Below are 25,087 nucleotides of genomic sequence, written 5' to 3' on the forward strand. Positions count from 1 at the left end.
ACGTCTATCGGTGGACGGATGGTTTATTTTCATTGAACTTTTCAACGACGAAAATGTAATCTCACCGTGACACATTATTTATTTAAAGTTTCAGTGAAAGAGGTGGAGTGATTACACGGTTCCCCTGATTTTTTTCAATTCATTAATCCTCCTAGTGGTGACGATATATTTCTTCATAGAAACTGTTTTTAGATACCTGTTCTCTTGGAACTCGAAAAAGCTTAATCGACCGCAACCAGTGTGCTGTTCGACGAATGAGGTCTGAGTAGGAACCAAATTTGCTTAGGTACATTGCGTTAAACCTGCTAAAAACCTGTTAAATCGTTTTTTAGTGCGTTTATTTAATATTTTTACTATAGGGTTTAGCCTAATAATGTCTTCCAGATATTTCATAAGTAAGTTAATGAGTGTGGTGAGCTGGAAGGACTAGTTTGAGCATCACAACATGTCTGTTTGCCTAAATAGATTATTTCCATGTTTCTTTTCAAGAGGATGTAATACATTTTTATTACATCTTAAGCATTGTCGTGCATTGTCTTAGGAGATATTCAGCTTAATGATTTATTTTTTTATTCAGACTAAGGCCGAAGTGGCCTGTGCGGTATATAAGAGTGTTCTCCATTCGGCTCGGTCCATGGCTACACGTCGCCAACCACGCAGTCTACGGAGGGTCCGCAAGTCATCTTCCACCTTATCGATCCACCTTGCCCGCTGCGCACCTCGCCTTCTTGTGCCCGTCGGATCGTTGTCGAGAACCATTTTCACCGGGTTACTGTCCGACATTCTGGCTACGTGCCCGGCCAACCGCAGTCGTCCGATTTTCGCGGTGTGAACGATGGATGGTTCTCCCAGCAGCTCATGCAACTCGTGGTTCATTCGCCTTCTCCACGTACCGTCCGCCATCTGTACCCCACCATAGATGGTACGCAGCACTTTCCTTTCAAGACTCCAAGTGCGCGCTGGCCCTCCACGAGCATCGTCCTGGTGTCGTGTCCGTAGAGGACTACCGGTCTAATGAGCGTTTTGTAGATTGTCAGTTTGGTACTGCGGCGAACTTTATTCGATCGGAGCGTCTTGCGGAGTCCAAAGTACGTACGATTTCCAGCCACTATGCGTCTCCGAATTTCTCTGCTGGTATCATTTTCGGCAGTCACCAGTGAGCTCAAGGACACAAATTCTTCTATCACCTCGATTTCGTCACCACCGATGCAAGTCGACGGCATAAAATTTGGGATAGTACCTTGTAGGCGGCGTTCAGCAATGTGATTGCGCGGTAGTTGCTACAATCCAGCTTATCGCCCTTTTTGTAAATGGGACACACGACACCTTCCATCCACTCCTGCGGCAAAACTTTCTCCTTCCAAATCTTGGTAATGACCCAGTGGAGCGCTCTAGCCAGTGCCTCACCACCGTGTTTAAATAGCTCTCCTGGTGGTTGGTCAACCCCAGGGGCTTTGTTGTTCTTCAGCCGGCCAATCTCCTTCTGGATTTCCTGGAGATCCGGAGCCGGTAAAATTATATCCTGCGCGCGTTCTCCCAGGTCCATCACCATACCGCCATCTTCGTCTGCCACATCGCCATTCAGATTTTCTTCGTAGTGCTGCTGCCACCTTTGGATCACCTCACGCTCGTTCGTAAGAAGGTTCCCGTTTATGTCCTTACACATATCAGGCTGTGGCACGTGGCTCTTACGTGAACGGTTTAACTTCTCATAGAACTTTCGTGTGTTATTAGCGCGGTACAGTTGCTCCGTCTTTTCACGGTCTCGATCTTCCTACTGGCGCTTTTTCCTCCGGAAAATCGAGTTTTGTCTGTTCCGCGCCCGTTTATATCGTGCCTCGTTCGCCCTCGTGCGGTGTTGCAGCAATCTCGCTCATGCTGCATTCTTCTCTTCTACTAACTGCTCACATTCGCCGTCATACCAGTCGTTTCTCTGATCCGGGGGCACCGTGCCAAGTGCAGCGGTTGCGGTGCTACCAATGGCGGATCGAATATCTCTCTAGCCATCTTCATGCTCTTCCGTTGGGAGTGGCTCTTCCAGCTGCTGCGCGTATTCTTGGGCTAATCTACCGTCTTGTAGCTGCCCAATGTTAAGCCGCGGCGTCCGACTTCGACGCGTGTTGTACACCTTCGAGAGTTTGAGCGCAGGCATACTGCAACGAGGTAGTGGTCGGATTCAATATTCGCACTGCGGTAAGTGCGGACGTTCGTTATGTCGGAGAAGATTTTACCGTCGATTAGAACGTGGTCGATTTGGTTTTCTGTTTCTTGGTTGGGTGATCTCCATGTGGCTTTGTGGATATTTTTGCGGGGAAAAAGGTGCTTCGCACTACCATTCCACGGGAGGCTGCGAAGTTTATGCATTGTTTGGTCGTTGTCATTCGATACGGTGTGCAGACTATCCGGTCCGATGACAGGTCTATACAATTCCTCACTTCCTACCTGTGCGTTTTGACGATTTTGACGTCCCGCAGTGGGCATCTATCGTATTTCTGCTCCAGCTGTGCGTAGAACGCTTCTTTCTCGTCGTTGGGTCTCCCTTCGTGTGGGCAGTGCACGTTGATGATGCTATAGTTGAAGAAACGGCCTTTAATCCTCAGCTTGCACATCCTTGCGTTGCTTGGCTGCCACCCAATCACACGATGGCGCATCTTACCCAGCACTATGAAGCCGGTTCCCAGCTCGTTGTTGGTGCCACAGCTTTGGTAGAAGGTAGCCGCTCGATGCCCGCTTTTCCACACTTTCTGCCCTGTCCAGCAAATCTCCTGCAGCGCCACGACGTCGAAGTTGCGGGGATGTAATTCATCGAAGATCTTCCTGTCGCAACCTGCGAAACCTAGCGACTTGCAGTTCCATGTTCCAAGCTTCCAATCGTGATCCTTTATTCGTCGCCTAGGTCCCACCTAACACCAAGACTTAGACTTGTGCGCTTTAAGCGGCGCACGGTCGCTTTGGTAGGGCCTACTTGCGGATACATGCAGCTTTTTATAGGAATTTAACAGGGCCCACTGTCAAACCCCACCACATCCTAGGCAAGCCACACAACTCGCAGATGGCCTGGGGAGGGAAGCCCTTGGTCATAATCCCTGCTGTCCGCATCAGCTTAATGATCGAACGCCCTAAAAGTGAGATGAAAAAAGTATTTTTCTATTTCACAACATACGAGGCTTGTGTCGTCACAAAAGTTGAAGAAAAACTTCTTCTGGAAAACATTGTCGAAGACGCCAAGTTCGTAATTTCATTACTGTTGGAGATATATTAGGGGAAGGGGGGGCAATATGCCCTAGCTAAGCAAACACTGCTCTATTGTCTCATTTGTAACGCTATTCATGGGTATTTTTACATTATGCAACAGTTAAACAAGATAGCTAGTTGATGCCATTCAAAAATTGTCAAAAATCTCAATCATATTGATAATATTCACATTTTAAAAAAGTGGTGATATTCTGTTGCCGGAAAACTCATGAGGCAAAACGCCTTTTAGCTGGCAGCTCCTAGGGAACAAAGCACCATGCGTCGGCGAATCAGCATTCTGGTATGGATAGTGCGTGGAGACGCAAGTACATTGTAGGTTAGTTTCACTAGGGCGTTTTGCCTCGCCAAAATGTTAGATGTTTCTCCAAAATATGGAAATTTTCGGTTTTTCCGACCTTCCCATACACTATTTTGAAACTTTTTTCGCCTAACCTACATAATTTTAGATCTAGTTTTGTTACGGCCATCTTAATGACGATAAATATGAGGGAAACCACAAAAGGCGTTTTGCCTCGGGGGGGCGTTTTGGGGCCTCTTCCCCTACTATTAATGCCTACAAGTTTTAAACATGTTCATCATTTAAGCATACAAACATATGGAGACGCATGGTGCATTATTCCATCAACTCCTTGGAACTAAACTTTTTGTGCAAAAATTAAAGGTTTATAATATTCTGCATACCAATGAGAGCATAGTTGCATGAAGTTATGATCAAAACAACCTGGCATGATGTTAAGGCCTACTTGGAGTTCCATAAGAGTAATGACAAAATACCGAGGATTGATTTCTGCTTTGAACAGTAGGAAATGGTTTTTGATTAAACATACCTTACATCCGTTTACAACTCGACAGTTCAGGTAATAAATCATAGTCGATTTCTTGTACTTTGAAATGCGTATGTGATTTTCTGCCACAATTTGCCCCTTCTAAAGTTGCAGAAAAAATCATAACAACCTTTTCAACTTTTTTATTTTTCAAGTTTTCAACCAAATGGCGTATTTTAATATTATCCAGAACTTCATAGAACATGTAAAAAATGTAGAAATGATAATAAAAAGATTTAGCTTAGCTTGATTGACTCTAGTGTACAGTGGTTCAAAAAATCGATTTTGCTCCACAGCGCTCATCTGATTCTTTATCATGTTCTGAGTGTCCTCTGGAAATTTGAGCTCATTTGGATTAAAACTGATTTAGCACAAGCCGTTTCAAGTTTGCATGCAATTTAGTATGGGGAAATTTATTTTTTTCATTATACTGATAATGACACTTCCTCATTAAGCGCAGTTGGTAGTCGTGATTGGCCGAGAAACAACAAATTTGCACAGATCACCAAATGAATAGCTTTCCTGGGATTAGAAAACCATTCTCACTGTACATGATTTAGAGTTTCAATAATTCAAGACCAATAATGATGCCGGCCACGTCCTAACAGTCAATTTAGAATTAGGGGAGGAAAATTAGTCCAACACTCATTGCTACGAGAGACAGAGGAATCCTCTACATCTCCGTGAGTGCCACGGGAAATGGATATTTAGTTAGATGATAAGGTAATCTATAGAAATTCGCCTTGGAAAGCGACTATTTATCTATTTATTCCGAACGCGCGCGATCGTTCTGCTGTTCGTAACAAGAAAAAACACGAACTGATGAACTTTAATACCGACCGCACTATGCAGAACACAATATTTCGGGAGATCGCACGATCGTTCTGCTGTTCGTAACACGAGAAAACGCGCACTCGAAATGATAATGAAAAAGATTTAATGAAAAAAATATTTTTAGGAGTTATCGGCATAAAACGTGACATATCTCCAAAAATAATGAAATTACGAACTTGACATCTTCGACAAAGTTTTTTTCAGGGGAAATTTTGCTACAAGTTTTGTGAAAACCAAACCTTGTATGTTGAAAAATGATTTTTTTTTTCATCTCACTAATGATGGATCATTAAGCTGAATATCTCTGAAGAAGCGTATCAACTTACTGATGAAATTCTGGAAGACATTATTACGCCAAATCGCATAATATAGGTACTATTAATCAAACGCGTTTAAAACACGATTTTAGCCACTGTGCACTGGTGTGACACGGGGCAAGCAATGACAGTGCTTCGTCTTTTTCTTTCTTCTTCTCCTACTTCAGAAGCATCAATGTTTCTGAAACTTTCTGCAACCCACCGAAGATTCTACAGTTACCAAGAAAGGCAAAAGTAGAGCAAACGGTTTGATTCAACGGCAACAGACCCGGCAACGAATAAAGGACAACAATTGGAAAGTCGGATCTTGGAACGTTAGAACTTTGTGCTAAGAAAAATGTTGCTAAGAGTCGAATGCTAGTGGTTTCCAACACAGAGCGTTACAGTGTAGCAAAAGGCAGAAGAGAAACTACTCCACCGCAGAAAAAAAGGCAACACGAAGAGAGTGTGATAGCCGAAGCACAGAAGAACATGGATAGAAACGCTACGCGGAGGTTCTACACAATTGTCAATGGCGCGCGGCATAAGACTGCGCCAGTATCCACCATGTGCAATTACCGAGAGAGGATTTTGCTGACAGACAAGACTATGGTGGCAGTCAGGCGCAAGAAGCACTTCGAAGATTTGTTGAACGGTGAAAATGAAGGTGTATTAAGGAGCAGGATGGACATAGTCGGCGACGTCAAGCTGTGGAACCACCAACACTGGACGAGGTAAAGAAGGCTCTAAACGAGCTGAAAATTAGTAAAGCTGCTGGGAAGGACGAGATCCCAGTCGAGCTTCTCAAACACGGAAGTAAGCAGCTGTATTAATTAATCCACCACATTATCCAGATATGGGAGGATGAAGAACTGCATGCCGGCTGGTTGGATGGCCTTATATGCCCAATTTATAAAAAAAGGGCACAGACTAGAGTGTACCAATTACAGAGGGATTAGCCTTCTGAACTCGGCGTACAAAATCCTGTCGCGTATCCTGTTTAACAGACTGAGACCGCTTGTGGAGTTCTTCGTTGGCGAATATCAGGCAGGTTTTTGTGAGGGCCGGTCAACGATGGATCAGATGTTTAGCCTGCGGATGGTTCTTGATAAATTCCTGGAGTACAACTTGCAGCGTACGATTGAGTGAAAAGAAATCAGCTGTGGCAGATAATGTCCGAACATGGTTTTCCGGCAAAACTGAATAGACTGATACGTGCAACGCTGGATGGCTCGAAATCAAGTATTCGAATTGCAGACGAAGTGTCAACCTCGTTTGTGACCGGATTGAAGCAGGGTGATGCACTTTCAAATTTATTGTTCACTATTGCACTCGAAAGGCGCCATCTGTTTTGATTATTTTTCTCGGTGATTATACATATTTCATTTCATTATTTGATTATAGCGTTTTATGGTTTCATGTTCAAAAAACTTTAATTTATTTTGTTGAGACTGAACGTATTTTATTATTTCAGGTCAATGTATGCATAAAGCTAGATCTAGATATTTCCGCAGGCATCAAGATTAAGTGGCTAAGAAAAGGTTTCAAGTGAGGCCAACTGTCTTTTATAATGGTTTACAAATAGGGTTACTGCTCCTGGACTTCATCTCATAGCTCCGATATTGGCCCTACGAAAAACAAAGCAACAAAAAGGTATTTGATTTGTTTATTATTTTTGTGATTTTTTTCAGCAGTGAGCATGCATGTTAGCAAAAAGAAGGAACGAAATTGGTGCCGTATTTCTTTGTTTCGCGATGAGATGAATATATGTACAGTGAGATTGAAAACGGAACAGTTCCCCTAGATTACGAAAGGTTTTTGGCGCCGAATTCGTATTAATGTTTTGTCATAATCTGATCTTGAAATCCGTCTTGCATTTACCCTTCAAAACCATTTCAAGAGTGGGCCAACTAGCCAACTACTCTCCAAGAGGTTTTGGTGTTAGCGATAAACAATAAAATGCCTTGATTATGGTTTTATTGTTGTAGGATTCAAATACTCTTGTAGTAAATCACAAATCTTAAGATGTTACTTGAGCTGTTAGCCTTTTTCATCATTCATGATTAATAGAGTTAAATTGGAAGAATTATTTCATATAATTTAATTCAGAAATTCCCAGTAGTTTAGTCCTTAAGGTCTACTAAAATCTAAAATTTTTTGTACTATACGTCTTGAGGATTATTAGATCATTCCAAAGATGATTTATACGTTTTGTGATCCATGGAATCAAATAGAAACAAGAAATTGAATCCTATTTGATTCAAATGATCACTAAATGCATGTTTCATTTCTAAGCGGAACAAAAAAGATCTTCCGTTACGTGTATTGACGTCAGGTCCTGTACTCCAAGTCTTGAAATCCTTGGATAACCGGAAATGGAACACGCTTTCAATACATTTATTTTTTTGGAGTACATAAGACAGGCACCATCGCCGCCGGATGGATCAACCTGTGTATTTTTGTTCTCTTCTATCCATCAGAAAGATATTGTGGAGTGTTTCGTCTTGTTTGACTTTTTCACGACCGTAAAAATTGGGCTTCTGTTGAGTTTTACAAAATGACACGCGTTCTGCTTCTGTTGTACACAGTTGAGAGTAAAATCAGCTTGGGAACTCGTTTTTTTCTGGTTCGTCAGTAGAGCGGAAGCAGCGACAATGGTATCGCTGTTGAGAATTTTTATGGCCCAGCTCATTTATTAGGATCGTTATGCGCATCTTATCATCAGCCCGAAATCACACTTGATGGAAACGAGTATGTCGACGTGCAAATGGCAGAGAAGATGTGTTGTTTTTTTAAGAAATGATGTCGCTCGTCGGATAAAAATCGTTTTCAAGAGTTATGTGATGTAAGCTAATAAATTGGATTTTTCAAGATTAAGTTTAGACGTGCGGGTTTGTTAGATTACAAAGTACATTCCCAGGATAGAAAATGAAGCAAGCAATACTGTCACCTACCATATGAGTTTACTCTGTGGGCTTTACTATTGAATAGTTACCATACTACAACCGTTGTTGAGGTTTGATACATTTTAATCATCCAACCCATTGCATGGAGACGCGTGGTGTTTTGCTCCGAAAATTTGTTGAATGTTCCATCGAAAAAGAATTACATCCAATATTCATACCTCCCTGTCAGTTATTTCAATAATTATTTATCGAAATAGATGAGGTATCTACATTCATTTTTTATTCGAACATGATCTGCATAATTATGGTTTATTCCCTAATCGTGGAGGATGCGAGTGATCGTTTTACAATTTGCAACATTCCCTCGTCACTGCGAGTTAGGGGACCTGCCTAGGATGTGGTGGGGTTTGACAGTGGGCTCTGTTAAACTTCTACAAAAAGCTGCATGTATCCGTAAGCAGGTCCTATCAAAGCGACCGTGCGCCGCTCAAAGCACACTAGCCCAACCCAGTGGCATCGACAACGGCAACGTCAACGGACACGAGCGGAAATCGAGATATACAACGAATCTATGGCTGACAGTTGTGTCATTCCACTCCTTGAGTAAAGCCGGATGACGCCATCTTGAAATGGCGGGTGGGCTAATTGCCTTCCGTCTCGTACAAACATGGCAGGCCTTGGGGCACGCCGTCCCAATCCAGCCGTCTGGCTAAAGCAACTAGATGGGAGTTGGTCCAGTTGATTCCTTCTTGTCTTTCGCCGATCCGGCTCTGAACTCCGAGGTGTCAACCCCCGCATGGCCTCACTGCATCTGCAAAGATAACCATGGGATCAAGAAGGCGACTATTCCAGTTGGGTTCGAGGGCAGCCCTAAGGGGGACCCAACAAACATGAATAAAGCTAAATTAAACAAACAAGCATCGGAAGTGAACCCCTTCGCAAGGAGAGGTTTGGAGAGATCTCCACCCAACGCATCGGGTACGAGAGAAATGGAGATGAAGAACACGAGTAGCGAAGTAGTCGTCGTGGAGAGCGATAACGATACGCCAATAGTCGATAAGCAGCAGCACAATGCAGTGGAGATAGGGTCGAGTGGCATCCTGCCGAGCTTGACCGTCGTCATGGTGCAACTCGATGACATTATCGACTTCACCAATGAACGGGGCAATATGTCGAGGGAGCTGAAGCTGAAATTGCTTAAGCTTCGCAATTTGGTTCTTGCTGCCAAGCAAGAACAGGAAGTGCTTGCGGCCAGGCTGGAAGGCTGTGGTAAAGCGGAGAAGAGTACACAGACTGCTCCCTTCTCCTTCCATAGCACCACAACCATGGCACAGGAGGCGTTAGATTTTGCCCTCAGCGACAGAGCGGTAGAGAGGAGAACAGACAAGCGAGCCAGGGACTCGCCTGGCATTAAGCGCTTTAAACAGAACGCAAAAAGGCGTCGGGAGAGCGCAAACCAGAAGAGCGGGCCCACGGAAGTGGAGGACGAAACGAGCCAGTCGGCCACCGGAGGAGGGAAGCCAACCCGACCAAGACAACCTGCGGTCGGACGGTCCCTGGCAAACGGTAGTAAATAAACCGAAGGTGAAAGCGGCAATCACGCGCCCGGCGAGAGCCAGACAGAAGGGTGAAGCACTTCTCATTAAAACAGAGAAAGAGCGCTACGCCGACGTGCTCAAGGCGATGCGCAGCGCCGAGAAACTGGCGGACCTTGGTAAAGAGGTTCGTAGCATAAGGCGGACGAGAGCGGGCGAGATGATCCTTGTCTTAAGGAAGGGCTCACAGGCGAACGGTACCTCATATGGAGCGCTAGCCCAGGAAGTCCTAGGTGAAGGTGTAGAAGTGAAGGCTCTACACGACTAGGTGATCCCTTTATGTTAACAGCTGGACGAGGTCATGAGAGCGGAAGAGGTAGCCTCGGCCATCAAGGACCAAGGTGGAGTGGTGGTAGCAAATGCGTCCATCCGTCTGCGAAGAGGACTGCAGGGGACGCAGATTGCCACGGTGAAGTTACCGGCCATCGACGCTAACAAGGTGATCAAAGTTGGTAAGCTGAAAGTTGGCTGGTCAGTATGTCCAGTCAGCCTCTACCAACCACCGGTAGTCGACAAGTGCTTCCGCTGCCTCGAACCGGGACACAAATCGTGGGCGTGCAAAGGGCCGGATAGGAGTAACCTATGTAGGCGATGCGGCGAAGAGGGCCATAAGGCGCACACGTGCGAGAAAGCACTATCGTGTACGCTATGCGCGAGCAGGAAGCAGGAACATAACCACGCTATGGGTGGACCTGCGTGCCCGTTGAGTGGTTATACGAGGAAGCCGTGCAAGTAACGCAGCTCAACCTCAACCATTGTGCGGCCGCCCAGCAGTTGCTGTGGCAGTCGGTAGTAGAAGCGAGAACGGACGTCGCTATCTTGTCGGACCCGTACCGCATCCCCGCGGATAATGGGAACTGGGTAGCGGATAGATCCAAATCAGCGGCGATTTGTACGACGGGAAGATACCCGATCCAGGAAGTGCTGAACACAAGAGCGGAGGGTACTGTTATAGCGAAAATAAATGGAGTGTACTACTGCAGCTGCTACGCCCCACCAAGATGGCCGATAGAACAATTCACCGAGATGGTCGATCGGCTAACATCAGACCTAGTGGGTAGCAAGCCAGTAGTAATTGCAGGAGACTTCAATGCGTGGGCGATAGAGTGGGGAAGTCGTTTTACTAACCGGAGAGGGCAAACGCTGCTAGAGGCTTTCGCCAAGCTGGATGTCGTGCTGTGCAACGAAGGCTCTAAAAGTACCTTCCAGCGAAACGGAGTGGAATCGATAATAGACGTAACGTTCTGCAGTCCATGTTTGGTCGGTGATATGCGGTGGATGGTCGACGACGGTTACACCCACAGTGACCATCTAGCTATCCGGTACAGGATAGGCAGCGAGGCAAGAAGAGAAAGCCGGAGAGCTACTCCCACAACCCGGTCGTGGAAGGTCGCCCACTTCGACGGTGGGACCTTCAGTGAAGCTATGGGTCTGGAAGAAAACACGGGAAGTTTAAGCGGCGACGAACTGGTTGCGGTCCTGTCTCGAGCTTGTGACGCGACCATGCCGAGGAAGGTGCGACCACGGAACTGCAGGCCACAGGTATACTGGTGGAGCGATGAAATTGCAGCCCTTCGAGCAGCCTGTCTCCGGGCTAGAAGAAAACGCAAAGGACACGCTTGGCGGAAGTGAGGGAGGAACGCATCGAGCAATTCAAAGCAGCGAGACTGGCTCTAAACAAGGCCACCAAAGAGAGCTAAAAAAGCCTGCATCGACAGACTGTGCCAGAGCGCCAACTCGAACCCAAGAGGAGACGCCTATCGGGTGGTGATGGCCAAAACAAGAGGGACACTGGCTCCTCCCGAGCGATGTCCAAAGAGGCTGAAGAAGATAATCGAAGCACTATTCTCGCACCACGGCCCAACCCACTGGCCGCCAGCAGCGAGGGTAGCAAATGATGAAGCGGTGGAGAGGGTGACGGTAGAAGAGATATTGACGGTGGCAAAGTCCCTCGACCCGAGTAAAGCACCTGGTCCGGACGGGATCCCGAATATGGCATTGAAGGCAGCCATAACGACTAACCTGAACATGTTTAGGTTGGCCATGCAGAAGTGTCTGGACGAGAGGACATTCCCGGATATATGGAAAAGACAAAGTTTGGTCCTGTTGCCGAAACCTGGCAAGCCACCAGGAGACCCCCCAGCGTACAGACCAATCTGTCTTATAGACACGGTAGGGAAGCTACTGGAGAAGTTGATCCTGAACAGACTGTCGCCGTACGTCGAGGAGGTAGGAGGATTATCGAGCGAGCAATTCGGCTTTCGGAGAGGAAGGTCTACTCTGGGTGCCATTAAATCGATGGTTGACACTGCAAAGGTCGCCATCGAATGCAAGCGGCGCGGTATACGTTACTGCGCAGTAATAACACTCGACGTGCGGAATGCATTCAACAGTGCGTGCTGGATGGAGATCGCGAACTCGTTGCTTCGGCTGGGAGTACCGGTAGGGCTGTATAAGATTCTGGGAAGCTACTTTCAGAATCGATTATTGATCTACGAGACAGACGAAGGCTTGGCTACCGCCCCCATAACGGCAGGTGTCCCACAGGGATCAATTTTGGGTCCATTGCTGTGGAACGTGATGTACGATGGCGTGCTGCGGTTGAAGCTCCCGCCAGGAGTCAAGTTAGTGGGATTCGCCGATGACGTAACCATGACCGTGTACGGAGAATCCGTCGAAGAGGTCGAATTGACTGCAGCCTATTCGATCAGCCTAGTGGAGGAATGGTTGCGCAGCAAGAAGCTACAGTTGGCGCATCATAAAACGGAGATGATAGTCGTTAACAATCGGAAATCGGTTCAGGAGGCGACAATTAGAGTCGGCGGCTGCGACATCACCTCCAAGAGATCTCTGAAACAATTGGGGGTGATGCTCGATGATAAGTTGAGCTTTAAAAGTCATGTCGACTACGCCTGCCAGTGCGCGTCGACGGCGATAGCGGCACTATCGAGGATGATGGCGAACAACTCTAGGGTGTGCTCCAGCAAGCGCAAGCTGCTGGCAAGCGTGGTGGTTTCAATACTACGATACGGAGGACCAGCTTGGGTGTCAGCGTTGAGCGTAAACTGCAACGTGCGAAAGCTGGAGAGTACTCATAGGCTAATGTGCCTGAGAGTTATCAGCGCATATCGCACCGTATCTCGCGAAGCGGCATGTGTACTCGCGGGCATGATGCCTATCAAACTGGTGGTAGAGGAAGACGAGGAGTGCTACGCCCTCAGGGGCACCGATAACGCTCGAAGGAATATAAAGGCAGCAACGGTAGCCAAATGGCAGAGAGTGGGACAGCTCGCCCTGAGGGAAGGTGGACCCATCGCTTAGCCCCAAGTGTGTCGGCATGGATTAGCAGACCTCATGGGGAGCTAAACTTTGGCTTGACCCAGTTCTTAACAGGCCATGGATGCTTCAAGTGGTACCTACACAGGTTTGGTCACGCGGCTTCTCCCACCTGTCCGCAATGCCCAGACGTGACAGAAACGGCTGAACACATCCTGTTCACATGTCCTCGGTTCGAAACGGAGAGGAGTGCGATGTTGGGGGCATGCGGAACGGACACCAACACCGATAACATCGTCATAAAATGTGCCAGAACCCAGAACAGTGGAGAGAGCGGTTGCAAGAGCGACGTCCAGGATAGCCGACATCCTGCAAACGAAGTTGGCGCATAGAGCAGCAGCAGGCAGCCGTTACGGATAGCGGACCATGAGTCGTGGAAGTCGTGAATATATATGTCGATAATGGATGGGAACGACAGCGTCGCAACTGTATTCAGCTTGCGGCGAGCGCGTAGCCGCAGAACGTGGCGAAACGGCCGGGTTCGGAGGAGCTCCCGCTTTCGGGGAACTTCTCGTCGGAGTAGGTTAGATCCGCCGTCGGGGACTATCCGAGTCGTTCGCGATCGCGATCGAGGCGGGAGCTAAATGGCTCAATGAATAAGGTGAGAGCTGAATGGCTCAAGGCAAATGAAACTCGGTTATCGGAGTAGGCTAGGTCCACCGCCGGGGATCAGCCGAGTAGACCGTGGCGTGCGAATGTACCGGCTTCGGGTCGTCGGGGCACCATTGAACTGGAAGTTATCTCCACCCGGAATCTTTGGATTGACCTCGGCACTCGCCCGGTCACCCGTTGAGACGGGTCGTCGGTTACGGGGGAGCTTCCGACGTCGGGGAACTCCCTGTCGGAGTAGGATTGATCCACCGCCGGGGACTATCCGAGTAGTCCGCGACCAAGGTGAGAGCTGAATGGCTCATCGGTTAAGCAAGAAGCTGAAAGGCGCAGTTCATGGGAAATCGGTTAATCGGGTAGGCTGGGTCCACCGCCGGGGACCAGTTGAGTAGATCGTGCCGCGTGAATGCACCTGCTTCGGGTCGTCAGGGCACCACTGAACCGGAAGCTATCTCCACCCGGAATCTTTGGCCTGACCTCGGCACTCGTCCGGTCACCCGTTGAAGTGAGAATGTGCGTAGGACTTGAGCGGATCTATGAACATGCATACCAGGTGAATGTGTACTGTTGGTAATGTAACAGCCATCCACGAATGCGGGTCGTCGGTATCGGGGAGCTTCCGCCGCCGGGGACTCCCCGTCGGAGTAGGGTAGATCCGCCGCCGGGGACTATCTGAGTAGCTTGCGAGCACGTTGAGAGCTAAATGGCTCTAAAAATAAAAAGGAAAGTAGATGCGTTGCTGAATGGCACAAGGAAAAAAAAAGTAAAGGGCTTAAGGGCCCACGCTTTTGTGTGCTTGCTGGCACCAATAAGGGAGTCAAAGGGCTCAGACGTATGACAAAACATCGAAGAGAGGCACTGTGAAAGGTGTTGTTTTGGGAGGAGTACTTTTAGTACTGCTTTCCCCCACAGAAGTAATACTGAAAGGTAGTCCCGGGGGGAATTGTGCATTAGAAGAGAGGGTAACTCAAGTAACCTTCTGTTGCTTGGGTGGGTTTAGTGGGTCCGGCGGTCTGGCCTTCTGCCAACCGCGTCAACCCCACTCTCTGAGTGATAATTTCAGGTGTCTGTATGCAGATTTGCCTTCATCCCTCTATAAAAAAAAAAAAAAAAAAAAAAAAAAACATTCAAAGGTTCCTCCAAACCTACGTGACTTGACTGCCGTTGGACAATCGCGATTGCCTATTTATTACACAGTTGATTACACATTTAATTGTTTATTACAGTTTTGAAACTAGTTACCGTAGCTTTATCAAAACTGAACACTCACCAATAAAAATGAATTCGCTCAGTTTCAGTGTTTCAGTGAATAAAGTCAAAGTGGGATGCCCAAAGGGATTGATGCTTCGATAAAATCACAAATTTTGACGAGTAACAAGATTTGAAACTAGTTAGATGCATAACTTACACATTAATTATTCCGTTGTTTTCATAGTCAATCCCGATTTGATTTGGTATACGTTCCACAAAACTTCCAAGTAGAAAAGGGCAAAAACATTCATTATACAATATGCATATTGAATCAGCCGGGTTAAAAGTAGTGTCTAACTGTCATTCAATAAGCGTAATGTAGGTTGCAAATACTTTAAAACAATTTCTGCTTTGCTATTCGCATCGACCAACAAACCAACCAACGCAACCAACGCCAACGGTGGCAGGAAAACTCAGTTTATAACCTATTTTCGTCCAAACAACTCAGACATTGTTGCGTTACTCCAATGGACCTTTGCGTGGTTGCAGTTTTCCACCAGCCACCATCGCCGTGGTTCTATTTTCATTTTGTTGATCGTCCAGGAGAACATTTATAAAGTTCCTTTGTCTGGCATCAACGGTCCTACTTCCCTTCTCTCGTAAGCACGGTGGCTGCGGCTGGTAGTTCCGGTACATACCTAGTCCAAGAAGCGTATCACCCAATTGTAATGTTATTTTGTGCCAGTTTATTATATTTTCTTTCTGCTTTTCCATATCTCTGACGATGAAAGGCGAACAACGTTCTGCAGCGAAAATTCACACACGAGCCTTGGTACCTACCTACTAGGAAGGTCGACTGATGGGCGGCTAGAGGAAAATATGGAACGACTGGCACGGGAAAACTGTTTGCATACTTTCGTAGCTCTCGACGGCTTTTATGCCACCAGGAGAAGATGATGTGAAATGCACTTCCGCTTGAACATCTTGTAATAAAAATGGTGAAAGCAAACAGCTTTCTAAATCTACTGTTAGTGTTTTACTGTTGTAAGGATTTCGTCGAGTTATATCCTTCTGTTTCACCGCACTCAATTTCATACCTTATTCCCCAAGATCTCGAGAAGAGGCAACAGGACTTCTGCGGGGAGCCTATCAACGAAACGAGATTGACGTGAAGGAGGTCTTAGCTCCTCCTAACTTCACACGGAATGAAAAAAGCTCACCATAAATAATACGCTGAGTGTGAAATGGAGATAGGTGACAGGCTCAGCTTGAATTGAGCTGTTTCGACGAGGAGAAAGGCACGGCACAGGAGGAAAAGAACCATTGACGAAGTGGTTTTGACCTGAAACGGAAGTATCAGTAGAGGCTCGGCTTGTGGAAACAATCGAGTAACTGCTCGACGAGTCTGACTTGAACCATTAGCTATTTACGATGCAGTTCGACAAAACGAGGTGTTTTGTTTCTAACTTGAACACTGACATAGCTATAGATTATTCTTTTGCACGAAGGCATATACACACATCAAAATGCATCACTGAATTGTTAACATATGACTGATTAAAGACGAAGTTCCACAAATGCGTTATTTTACTATTCAATGTTTCATGAACCCCAAATCTCAAGTAATACAGCAACACATTTTCAGCCTTCAACGGAGAATTTAACACATTCTTAAAGAGTGAATTATTGTATCAATCACTTGTTTTCTATTATCCATGAAGCGACGACCGATTTTCGTCCCTAATGGCAGTAGTATGCGCTAAAACCCGTTAAACATATTTTAGCCATTCTGTTAGCACTCAATGTACGAAATGCATCATTGCTCAAACCGAGAGAATTCCAGAACAAATCCAATATAATATTCTACTAATCCGTTGATTTTCTTTCGCCCCACCTCGACAGATTCGAGATACATAATTTACAATTCAAATCCGACAGCATAACGAGGCGACTGAGCATAGATGGACCACATCCGGGCAATTGGTTCGCAGTGGCATTCATCAGCTGGACCGATCCGAACAACGAGCGCATAGAACAGCAAGGTAATATATGATATTTATGCGTTAGTGGGTAGGTATCTCAGTGCAGATGCAGAAAATTAGTTCAACCATTATACTGAAACAGTTCTATAATGGGTGGGTTTTTATACTCATTTAAAAGTTGATTTTCTGAATATGCCATTTTCCAAGTATAACTAAAGGATTTACCATCAAATCTAGAATATTAAACGCATATCGAATTTCTTCTATGGTTCTGCTCATTGTTCTTGTTTGTTTTCATATGTTTTAATACTTTCAAACATTTGTATTTTCAATTACCGTGGAGTAAGCATATGCGGTATTTCGAAAAATTTCGTTTCAGATGGTTCGAAACGAAATTCCACGGAATTTCGCAGAATTTGAGCATGGCGAAATCTGATTTCTTCATTTCGTATCGTTTTGTAAAATTACAAAAATTTTGCTAGAAAAAACCAGCTTCTCACGAAATTTAAGGGAATTCCGTGGAATTTCGAAACAAATTTAAACTTAAACCATACTTTATATTATCAAAATTTTGGCTGCGCCGCTGAACTAAATCATAAAACTATTTTCAAAACTATATGTGTACAATTTCTTCTATTAACGCTTACTCTTCTTTTTCAATGGTTCTACATTCCAACTGAAACTTAATCTGCTTTCCATTACTCGATTATCCGGAGTATCGATTTTTTTTGATCCGGATAATCGAATCCTCCGGATAATCGAATCACTAGAAAAAAAATTAAATCTGTAATTAAATAACAAAAAACTTATGTTTTATTTTACTTGCAGTGGTGTAGTAAGTAATTATTTAGGAAAACCCCTGAATAATCCACCCAATGGTATTGGTGACTTTCTGGTGTAGTGTTTTTGCCATATTTTTTGAGTCCATAGTCCGATCCAGCCAATTTTCAATATGAAATGATAAAACATAATTGCCATTTGAATGCAACTTGTTGGTTGAGAATATAATGGGCCAAACACAATTGGTACGTTTGCGTGCGTTTTGACAGTTTTTCCATGGGAAAACTGTCAAAACGCACGCAAACGTATCAATTGTGTTTAGCCCATAAGACTATTAACGCGCTTTTTGTACAAAATAGTATTCTGGTCATTATTTCTGAACCCAAAGTTCGATCTAGTCAATACGTTATGATTGTTGCGTTATGAAATTAATAGAATATATCTTAAAGCCTAGTACGCTGTAGTAAATTTAGTATTATTTAGTATAAGAAGAAATGTCACTTTTCCGTACGGAATAATGGTACGGAATATTTTTCCGCGAGGAAAAGTGATAGCTCCATTTACTTTACCTAGTAGGCGTTATTAGCGTTACGAAATTTTCTTTACTTGTCAGCTCCATACTGCTCACGGAATTTCAGAGGGGAATCACCGCGGATTTTTACCCCATGTATTTTTACATATACGATGTTTTCGGGATTTGGACACGGAAAATCAAAATCCAGGCCCCATTTAAAATGCACGGGGACCAAAATCCGGCGGAAAATTTTCCCGATGTGTAAGGTAGCCTTAAAGGGGGATATTGTGCAGAATAAATTCCTTTATAAAACTTATTGGCTGGATTGGAATTATTGGCTGTGGCTGATTTTCTACCCGCCGCTTCCACATCCAGGCGCTATAATATATGTGCAAAATAGCCAGCATGAGTTAACCGCCAGAAATTTATATGGCGAAAGACATCTAACGCGGGTTTTCTCAAAATTGGGAACTTTTCATGAAAAGCTATTTGGTACCGGTTATGGAGGATGGTGTCCGCTGTACAGCGGCACACTATGAGTTAACTTTCTGAAATCAGTATGCAAAAGGCATCTAATGCTTGATTTCTCAAAATTAAGCACCTTCATCGAGAAAAATATTCGGTAGGCGTAGTAGCGGACACCTTCGTACATAACCGGTACCAAATAGTTTTTCATGAAAAGATCATAATTTTGAGAAAACCCGCGTTAGATGTCGTTCACCATACAAATTTCTGGCGGTTAACTCATGCTGGCTATTGGCGCATATACGAAAGCGCCCGGATGTGGAAGCTGCGGGTAGAAAATCAGCCACTGCCAATAATTCATTGAGAATGAGATCCGCAATCCTTGTTATGTACCCAAACATATCGTTTTCTGGTGGCGAAGTTATGTTTTCATCTGTCGAATGAGCGACTGCTTTATCAGTTTTAGAACCACAATAGATTCATATAAATGTAAAATTTGAAGATTTTGTCCCAAATGCAACAGATTAATTGACAAACAATCAAGTAATTGCATGGAAGAAAAAAAAGGAAACGAACTGCCATGGGAAAGTTGAAGCGAGAAGTTTGTGGACATGTTCTAGAAAAAATAATTGATTCGTGGAATTTAGATAAAATATAAAGAACACCCCTACTTTAGTCCCTCCCATTCCAGCTACGTTCATGTTTCTTCAAATAACCATATTTTGTATGAATACAATAGTAAAATATTCATTTGAACTCATGAATTTGATATACAAGACTAAATTCAAATTTCAATATACAAAACAACCCCTTTTTCACCCTAGATACATCCCATGTTTTTAAAATAATCGTATTGTATATCATAATATTTAAATTAAAAAATTAAAAAAAATCGAAGAAAAAAAATACTCCGGATAATCGAATCTAAAATTCCGGATAATCGAATCCCAGATAATCGAGTCCCCGGATAATCGAGTATCCGGATAATCGAGTCCGACCTGTATTCTATTAGTAGCACTTCATCAGATATTAATTGAAAACTTTTCTATGTCCGCCATTACATGAGTATGTATCTTGTGTAGCAAGACAATGGATACACTATGTCCAGGGTGTCGAGAAAGTTTCCAACCCGAAAACATCTTTGACCAGGCCGAGAATCGAGCTCGTCATCTCCGGATTGGCAATCCTACGCCTTTGCTCGCATAGCTATTTGAGATGCTTACTACATAACCCCGTTCTGAGTCGATAAATACGTATTTATTTTTCTTCTATAAAACGTCTTCAGTATTTTGTTAGAAATATCTAACAGAAAACGAAAAGTATCTTAAACTATTCTATCCTATGTGTGTAAATGTAACCAGATATGAATCAGATTAGCATAGCTTTGTCAAAGATGCAAAGTCGTGTCGTGGATTCCAAGGGCCCTTTTGAAGTCATTTTTCAGCGCCTCTTCGCGGCTTCAAACCAGGTTTAAGGACATGGATAAGCACCGCTTAAGAGTTAAGAAGGCCCTAAGGATTGACTGTAAGCACATGACCGACATCATTATTGGTCATGAATTGGAAACTCCGAAGCAAGTGAATAACTTTTTTTATCCAGAATAGACTACATCCAGTTCTTTTTTGACACGGTTGGTTTTTACTCGATTACGACCTTTAGCGTCAATGAAACTATGAGTTAACCCTATGAAAAAATTAAAGGAAATTCAGATGAAATTAGGTTTTTAACGAAATTTGAAACGAAAAATAAAACAATTTCTATATTGTTATATACTTACTAATGTGAAACCGAACTGATTGATCAGATTCGGAAGCAAGCGCTCCACTATGTCTTGCTTTGAAAGTGGCACAAATGCTGGGGTATTGCCTTATTGCCAATGGTATATAAACGGGAACGATTTATCACAAACTACCTCTTCTCTTATTATAATTCTATTTATCGCAAAACAGTTATTTGACTTTGAAAAGTGAAATCGAAATTCCATACATAATATAAAACCAATTAAAAAAAAAATCCGCGGAAAAAAAATCAAATTTCGTTTCGTTTCGAAAATTTTCGAATTAAATGGACCCTGATTTCGTATCGTTTCGAAGACTCGAAAGTAAATCTATATTTCGATTCGTTTCGTTTCGAATCAACATAGACATTTTAATTTTCGTTTCGTTTCGTTTCGTTAGGAAAAAATGTGTTATCGCATACCCTTACCGTGAAGAATTAAATTTTGGACAAACTCAAACTTTTAGACGCTCCAATTCGCATGGAAAATTTTCTAAAATATTTCGTCGAAACTTGATCGAAAGGACTTATGGTTTTTTTTTTGTACCAGCATATAATGTACCCTGCGTAGCTTGGGTTTGTTAGCGTTCTTAAGAGCCAGTTCGCGAGAAGCGCGACCCCCTCTTGTATCGATATTCTCCGATTTGGATGAAATTTTCAGGGTTTATTCATATATGTAAGAGAAGACATTTTGCAAATTTTCAGATTTTTTCATTGAGAGGAAGTGGGGTAAAACGGCCCTTCAAAAAATATTGATCAAAAATCGCCAAAACCAAAAAAATTCAATAACTTTGGCAATGAGTGACCGATTTTGTTTAAATTTTGCACGCTTTTTCTACTCAATTAGTACTTTATACCAAGTGATTAATATGGTTATAAAGTTGTTTACTTTAGAAGAAAATTGACTTTTTCGATAAAAAATTGTCGTTTTTCCAAAGAGAATATTTTTCACCAACAGATCTAGGATTAAAAACTAAACCCGTAAGCCAATTAAGGAACTGAAGAGCTTTCATCTCACATATAATTTAGAAGCGCCAACTCAAGAATTTCTAAGAAAATCGCAATTTTCTGCAACACTGTTTATTCAAAAGAAAGTTCACACAAATTTCGACCCTACTCAAGTTGATGTTTTCCGATCTGGTGAAAACTGTCCAAACTTTTTTGTCTAAGTTGAAATTAAAAATCAGAATTTTCCATTAGGGGAGTGTAGGGTAAAATAGTCCTTTAAAAATAAATGTCAAAAAATATATCATTTTTTATGTGAGTTCTAGCAGAAAATACATAAGTTTAAAAAAACTGTTTCTTCTTCCTTTCAATTCATCTATATTTTTCGTCTCAATAGATACGTATATCCTTCGCTGATATATATTAGATAGCAAACTATTTGCAGAACAATTTTCAACAGAAGTCTCATAGGTAATGGAATATCCTCGATTCTATGTTTACACAACTGTGTGAAAAACACTCCAAAGTTTAACAAAGTTGCATTCATTTTGCACAATACGGGAAAAACCTTTTTTTTCTACAACGACACGGAGAGCACACACACTATATTTTACACTATTGAATAGGATAGAGTATCAATTGTCAGACGATTTGAAAACACACCCCCCATGAAAATACTTCAAATTTTAGGATACACGTTTCTACACTCATAGATAAAGTATATATATTGTAGATCGCTTAATCAATAAAGTGCTTGAGTACCTCAACAAGACTGTGTAGTTGATTGTAAAAAAGATGCCTTAAATATCAGCCTTTTTCTCTTGAAATCTTTACTAACCTTATATGAACATATTTCCAACCAACCATAAGGTGGGGTTTGCTAGGAAGTAGTACTTGGGTAGTAACAGCTTGCAATACTTTTTGAGAAGTCTATCTATTGCTTTTTTCACCGACGAATAGACTACCGTGTTCAAGTACCAAAACAAATGTTCTCACTTCCGAATGGATGGAAACTAGCTAAAGCATTGGATTTTGCTTTACGTCGTTCTTGAACCATGCATCGTCTTGCAATTAAGACGTCACCATGGAGGAACTGGTGGGAATATATTTTGGTGGAACAATATTTTTGAACGGGAGTTTAAGACGGCGCTAAGTTTACAATACCTCCGCCGGAATATTATAGAAATGACATGACTAGTTGACCAGTTCACGTTATTTTTTGAGATTGAGAGATTGTGAAGGATTTAATTGTTGACAGATAAAAAACCATAAAAATACTAAGCTTGGAAGAATTTCGAAGCAAACTAGCAAAATCACTAGTTTAGTTGCCAGTTGGGTCGGAATAACCAAATCTAAGAAGTGTGGTTACGATTATCTTGTTTCGTAACATTATTTATATTTGGAGATCTATTTTACCCCTCTCTCCCGATCCCAATATTTTGCCAAATAGTTTCATCTACATATAGAAATAAACCTTGTAAGTTTCAGCCAGATGCTGAAACATCGATAAAATGGAGTTGCGATTCTCACAAACTGGCTTGCAACAGTGCAATGTGCAGAAACTCATAATTTGATTGATTGTTCTTAAGTCGGCGCACTGAAATCAGTTTCAATAAGTTTGATGTATATTCTGCTTGAGCTCACATATATTTATGACATGACAATTTTGACATTTTATTTTTACAAAACTATTTTACCCAATTTACCAAAATTGCTCATTTGTCGTTAAGAATAATTGTATAGCTGTAAAAGCAACATCACTACCGGTACCCACATTAATTGTAGCTTATTTAAAAAAATATCAACAAGCACGTTCGCCGAATTCGTTCATTTTTGTTTCAGTTTGCGAAAGACGTACTAATGTTTAAGGCACTTATTTTGGTCCTATTTTACTTCTGTTGAAAATTGTTCTGCAAATAGTTTGCTATCTAATGTAGATCAGCGAAGGATATACGTATCTATTGAGACAAAAAATATAGATGAATTGAAAGGAAGAAGAAACAGTTTTTTTTAAACTTATGTATTTTCTGCTAGAACTCACATAAAAAATTGATGAATTTTTTGACATTTATTTTTAAAGGATTATTTTACCCTACACTCCCCTAATGGAAAATTCTGATTTTTAATTTCAACTTCGACAAAAAAGTTTGGACAGTTTTCACCAGATCGGAAAACATCAACATAAGTAGGGTCGAAATTTGTGCGAATTTTCTTAAGATTAAACAGTGTTGCAGAAAATTGCGATTTTCTTAGAAATTCTTGAGTTGGCGCTTCTGAATTATATATGAGATGAAAGCTCTTTAGTTCCTTAATTGCCTTACGGGTTTAGTTTTTAATCCTAGATCTGTTGGTGAAAAATATTCCCTTTGAAAAAACGACCATTTTTATCGAAAAAGTCAATTTTCTCCTAAAGTAAACAACTTTATAACCCTATTAACCACTTGGTATAAAGTACTAATTGAGTAGTAAAAGCGTGCAAAATTTAAACAAAATCGGTCACTCATTGCCAAAGTTATTGATTTTTTTTGGTTTTGGCGATTTTTGAACAATAATTTTTGAAGGGCCGTTTTAACCCACTTCCCCTCAATGAAAAAATCTGAAAATATGCAAAATGCCTTCTCTTACATATATGAATAAACCCTGAAAATTTCATCCAAATCGGAGAACATCGTTGCAACCTCTCTTGGAAAGGGGGTCGCGCTTCTCGCGAACTGGCTCTTAATGTCAATTTGTGTTTTTTTTTGGCATCGCACTCTAGATCGATTTTTGTGCGTTCGCATTGGGTTTCCTACCAACTCGCCCTAGTATTGTAATTTGACAATTTTCCAACATTCCCCGTCAAATTGATCAAATCTTAGTATATATAAACACAGTTGACCTCAAGACGAATCGGTTAGTGAGGAAATCTTGCAAATCGGTCCATCCGTTCGTGAGTTATATTGCCTCAAAGGATATTTTCATATCTTCATTGTTTCATGTTTTATATTTACATACACGAATTTTTTTTTACACGGTTTGGTTTTAGTCGTTTAAGACCTTCAGCATCAATGAAATAATGAGTTAACCCAACGAAAAAATTCACAAAAAATCAAAGAAAATTCAGGGGGCATTTAAAAAGCTGTTAAAGTTATCTATTTCACATTTTCAAATTTTTATATTTTTATAATTTAATTTTTTATACTAGCATATTTTTGTGTTTTCATATTATTATATTTTTATAATTTTACATCCACATATTTTTTATACTTTATTATTTACATATTTCAATGCTTTTATGGGGTCAGTACGACACGCTCTTGAGGGAGGGGGGTTCCGAGCATCGTGACGATTCATACAAAAATTCTAGAGGTTTATTACAAAAAGTGTATGAAGGGGAAGGGGGATTGAAAAGCGTCATTTTTTGCGTGACGTACTTTGTGGATCTTTTCTATGTGTTTATATGTATTCATATTTTTGTTTTTTTTATGTTTTAATTTTTTTTATTTTCAAAGTACCACATTTTTATACTTTTATTACATCTTTTTTATGTTTTTATTGTTTCCATATAAATTTACCATATTTTCATGCTTTTATGTGTTTATATTATTGTATTTTCATATTTTCATAATTCCAACATTTCCGAGGCTTACTAGCAAACCTCACCAGCAAGGAAAACTTCACAATATTCTATTCAACCTTTATCCAGACGATGTCCTGGCACATGCCCATCGGATAATAATAACATTAAAAATAATAATAAAATTCTCAATTCTTTACATAATTTACAGCTTGCTTTCGTG

General features: G+C 42.3%; 1 protein-coding gene across 1 annotated transcript in view; it reads left to right on the top strand.

The window, feature by feature from the left end:
* Positions 1-25,087, top strand: part of LOC134205102 (uncharacterized) — a 100,185-nt gene that overhangs the window by 61,428 nt on the left and 13,670 nt on the right. Inside the window, exon 4 of the mRNA XM_062680028.1 lies at positions 16,749-16,888. Coding sequence (XP_062536012.1) covers positions 16,749-16,888 — 140 coding nt within the window. The remainder of the gene's footprint in view (positions 1-16,748; positions 16,889-25,087) is intronic.

This window comes from Armigeres subalbatus, chromosome 1 (assembly GCF_024139115.2).
Source record: "Armigeres subalbatus isolate Guangzhou_Male chromosome 1, GZ_Asu_2, whole genome shotgun sequence".
Lineage (NCBI taxonomy): Eukaryota > Metazoa > Arthropoda > Insecta > Diptera > Culicidae > Armigeres > Armigeres subalbatus.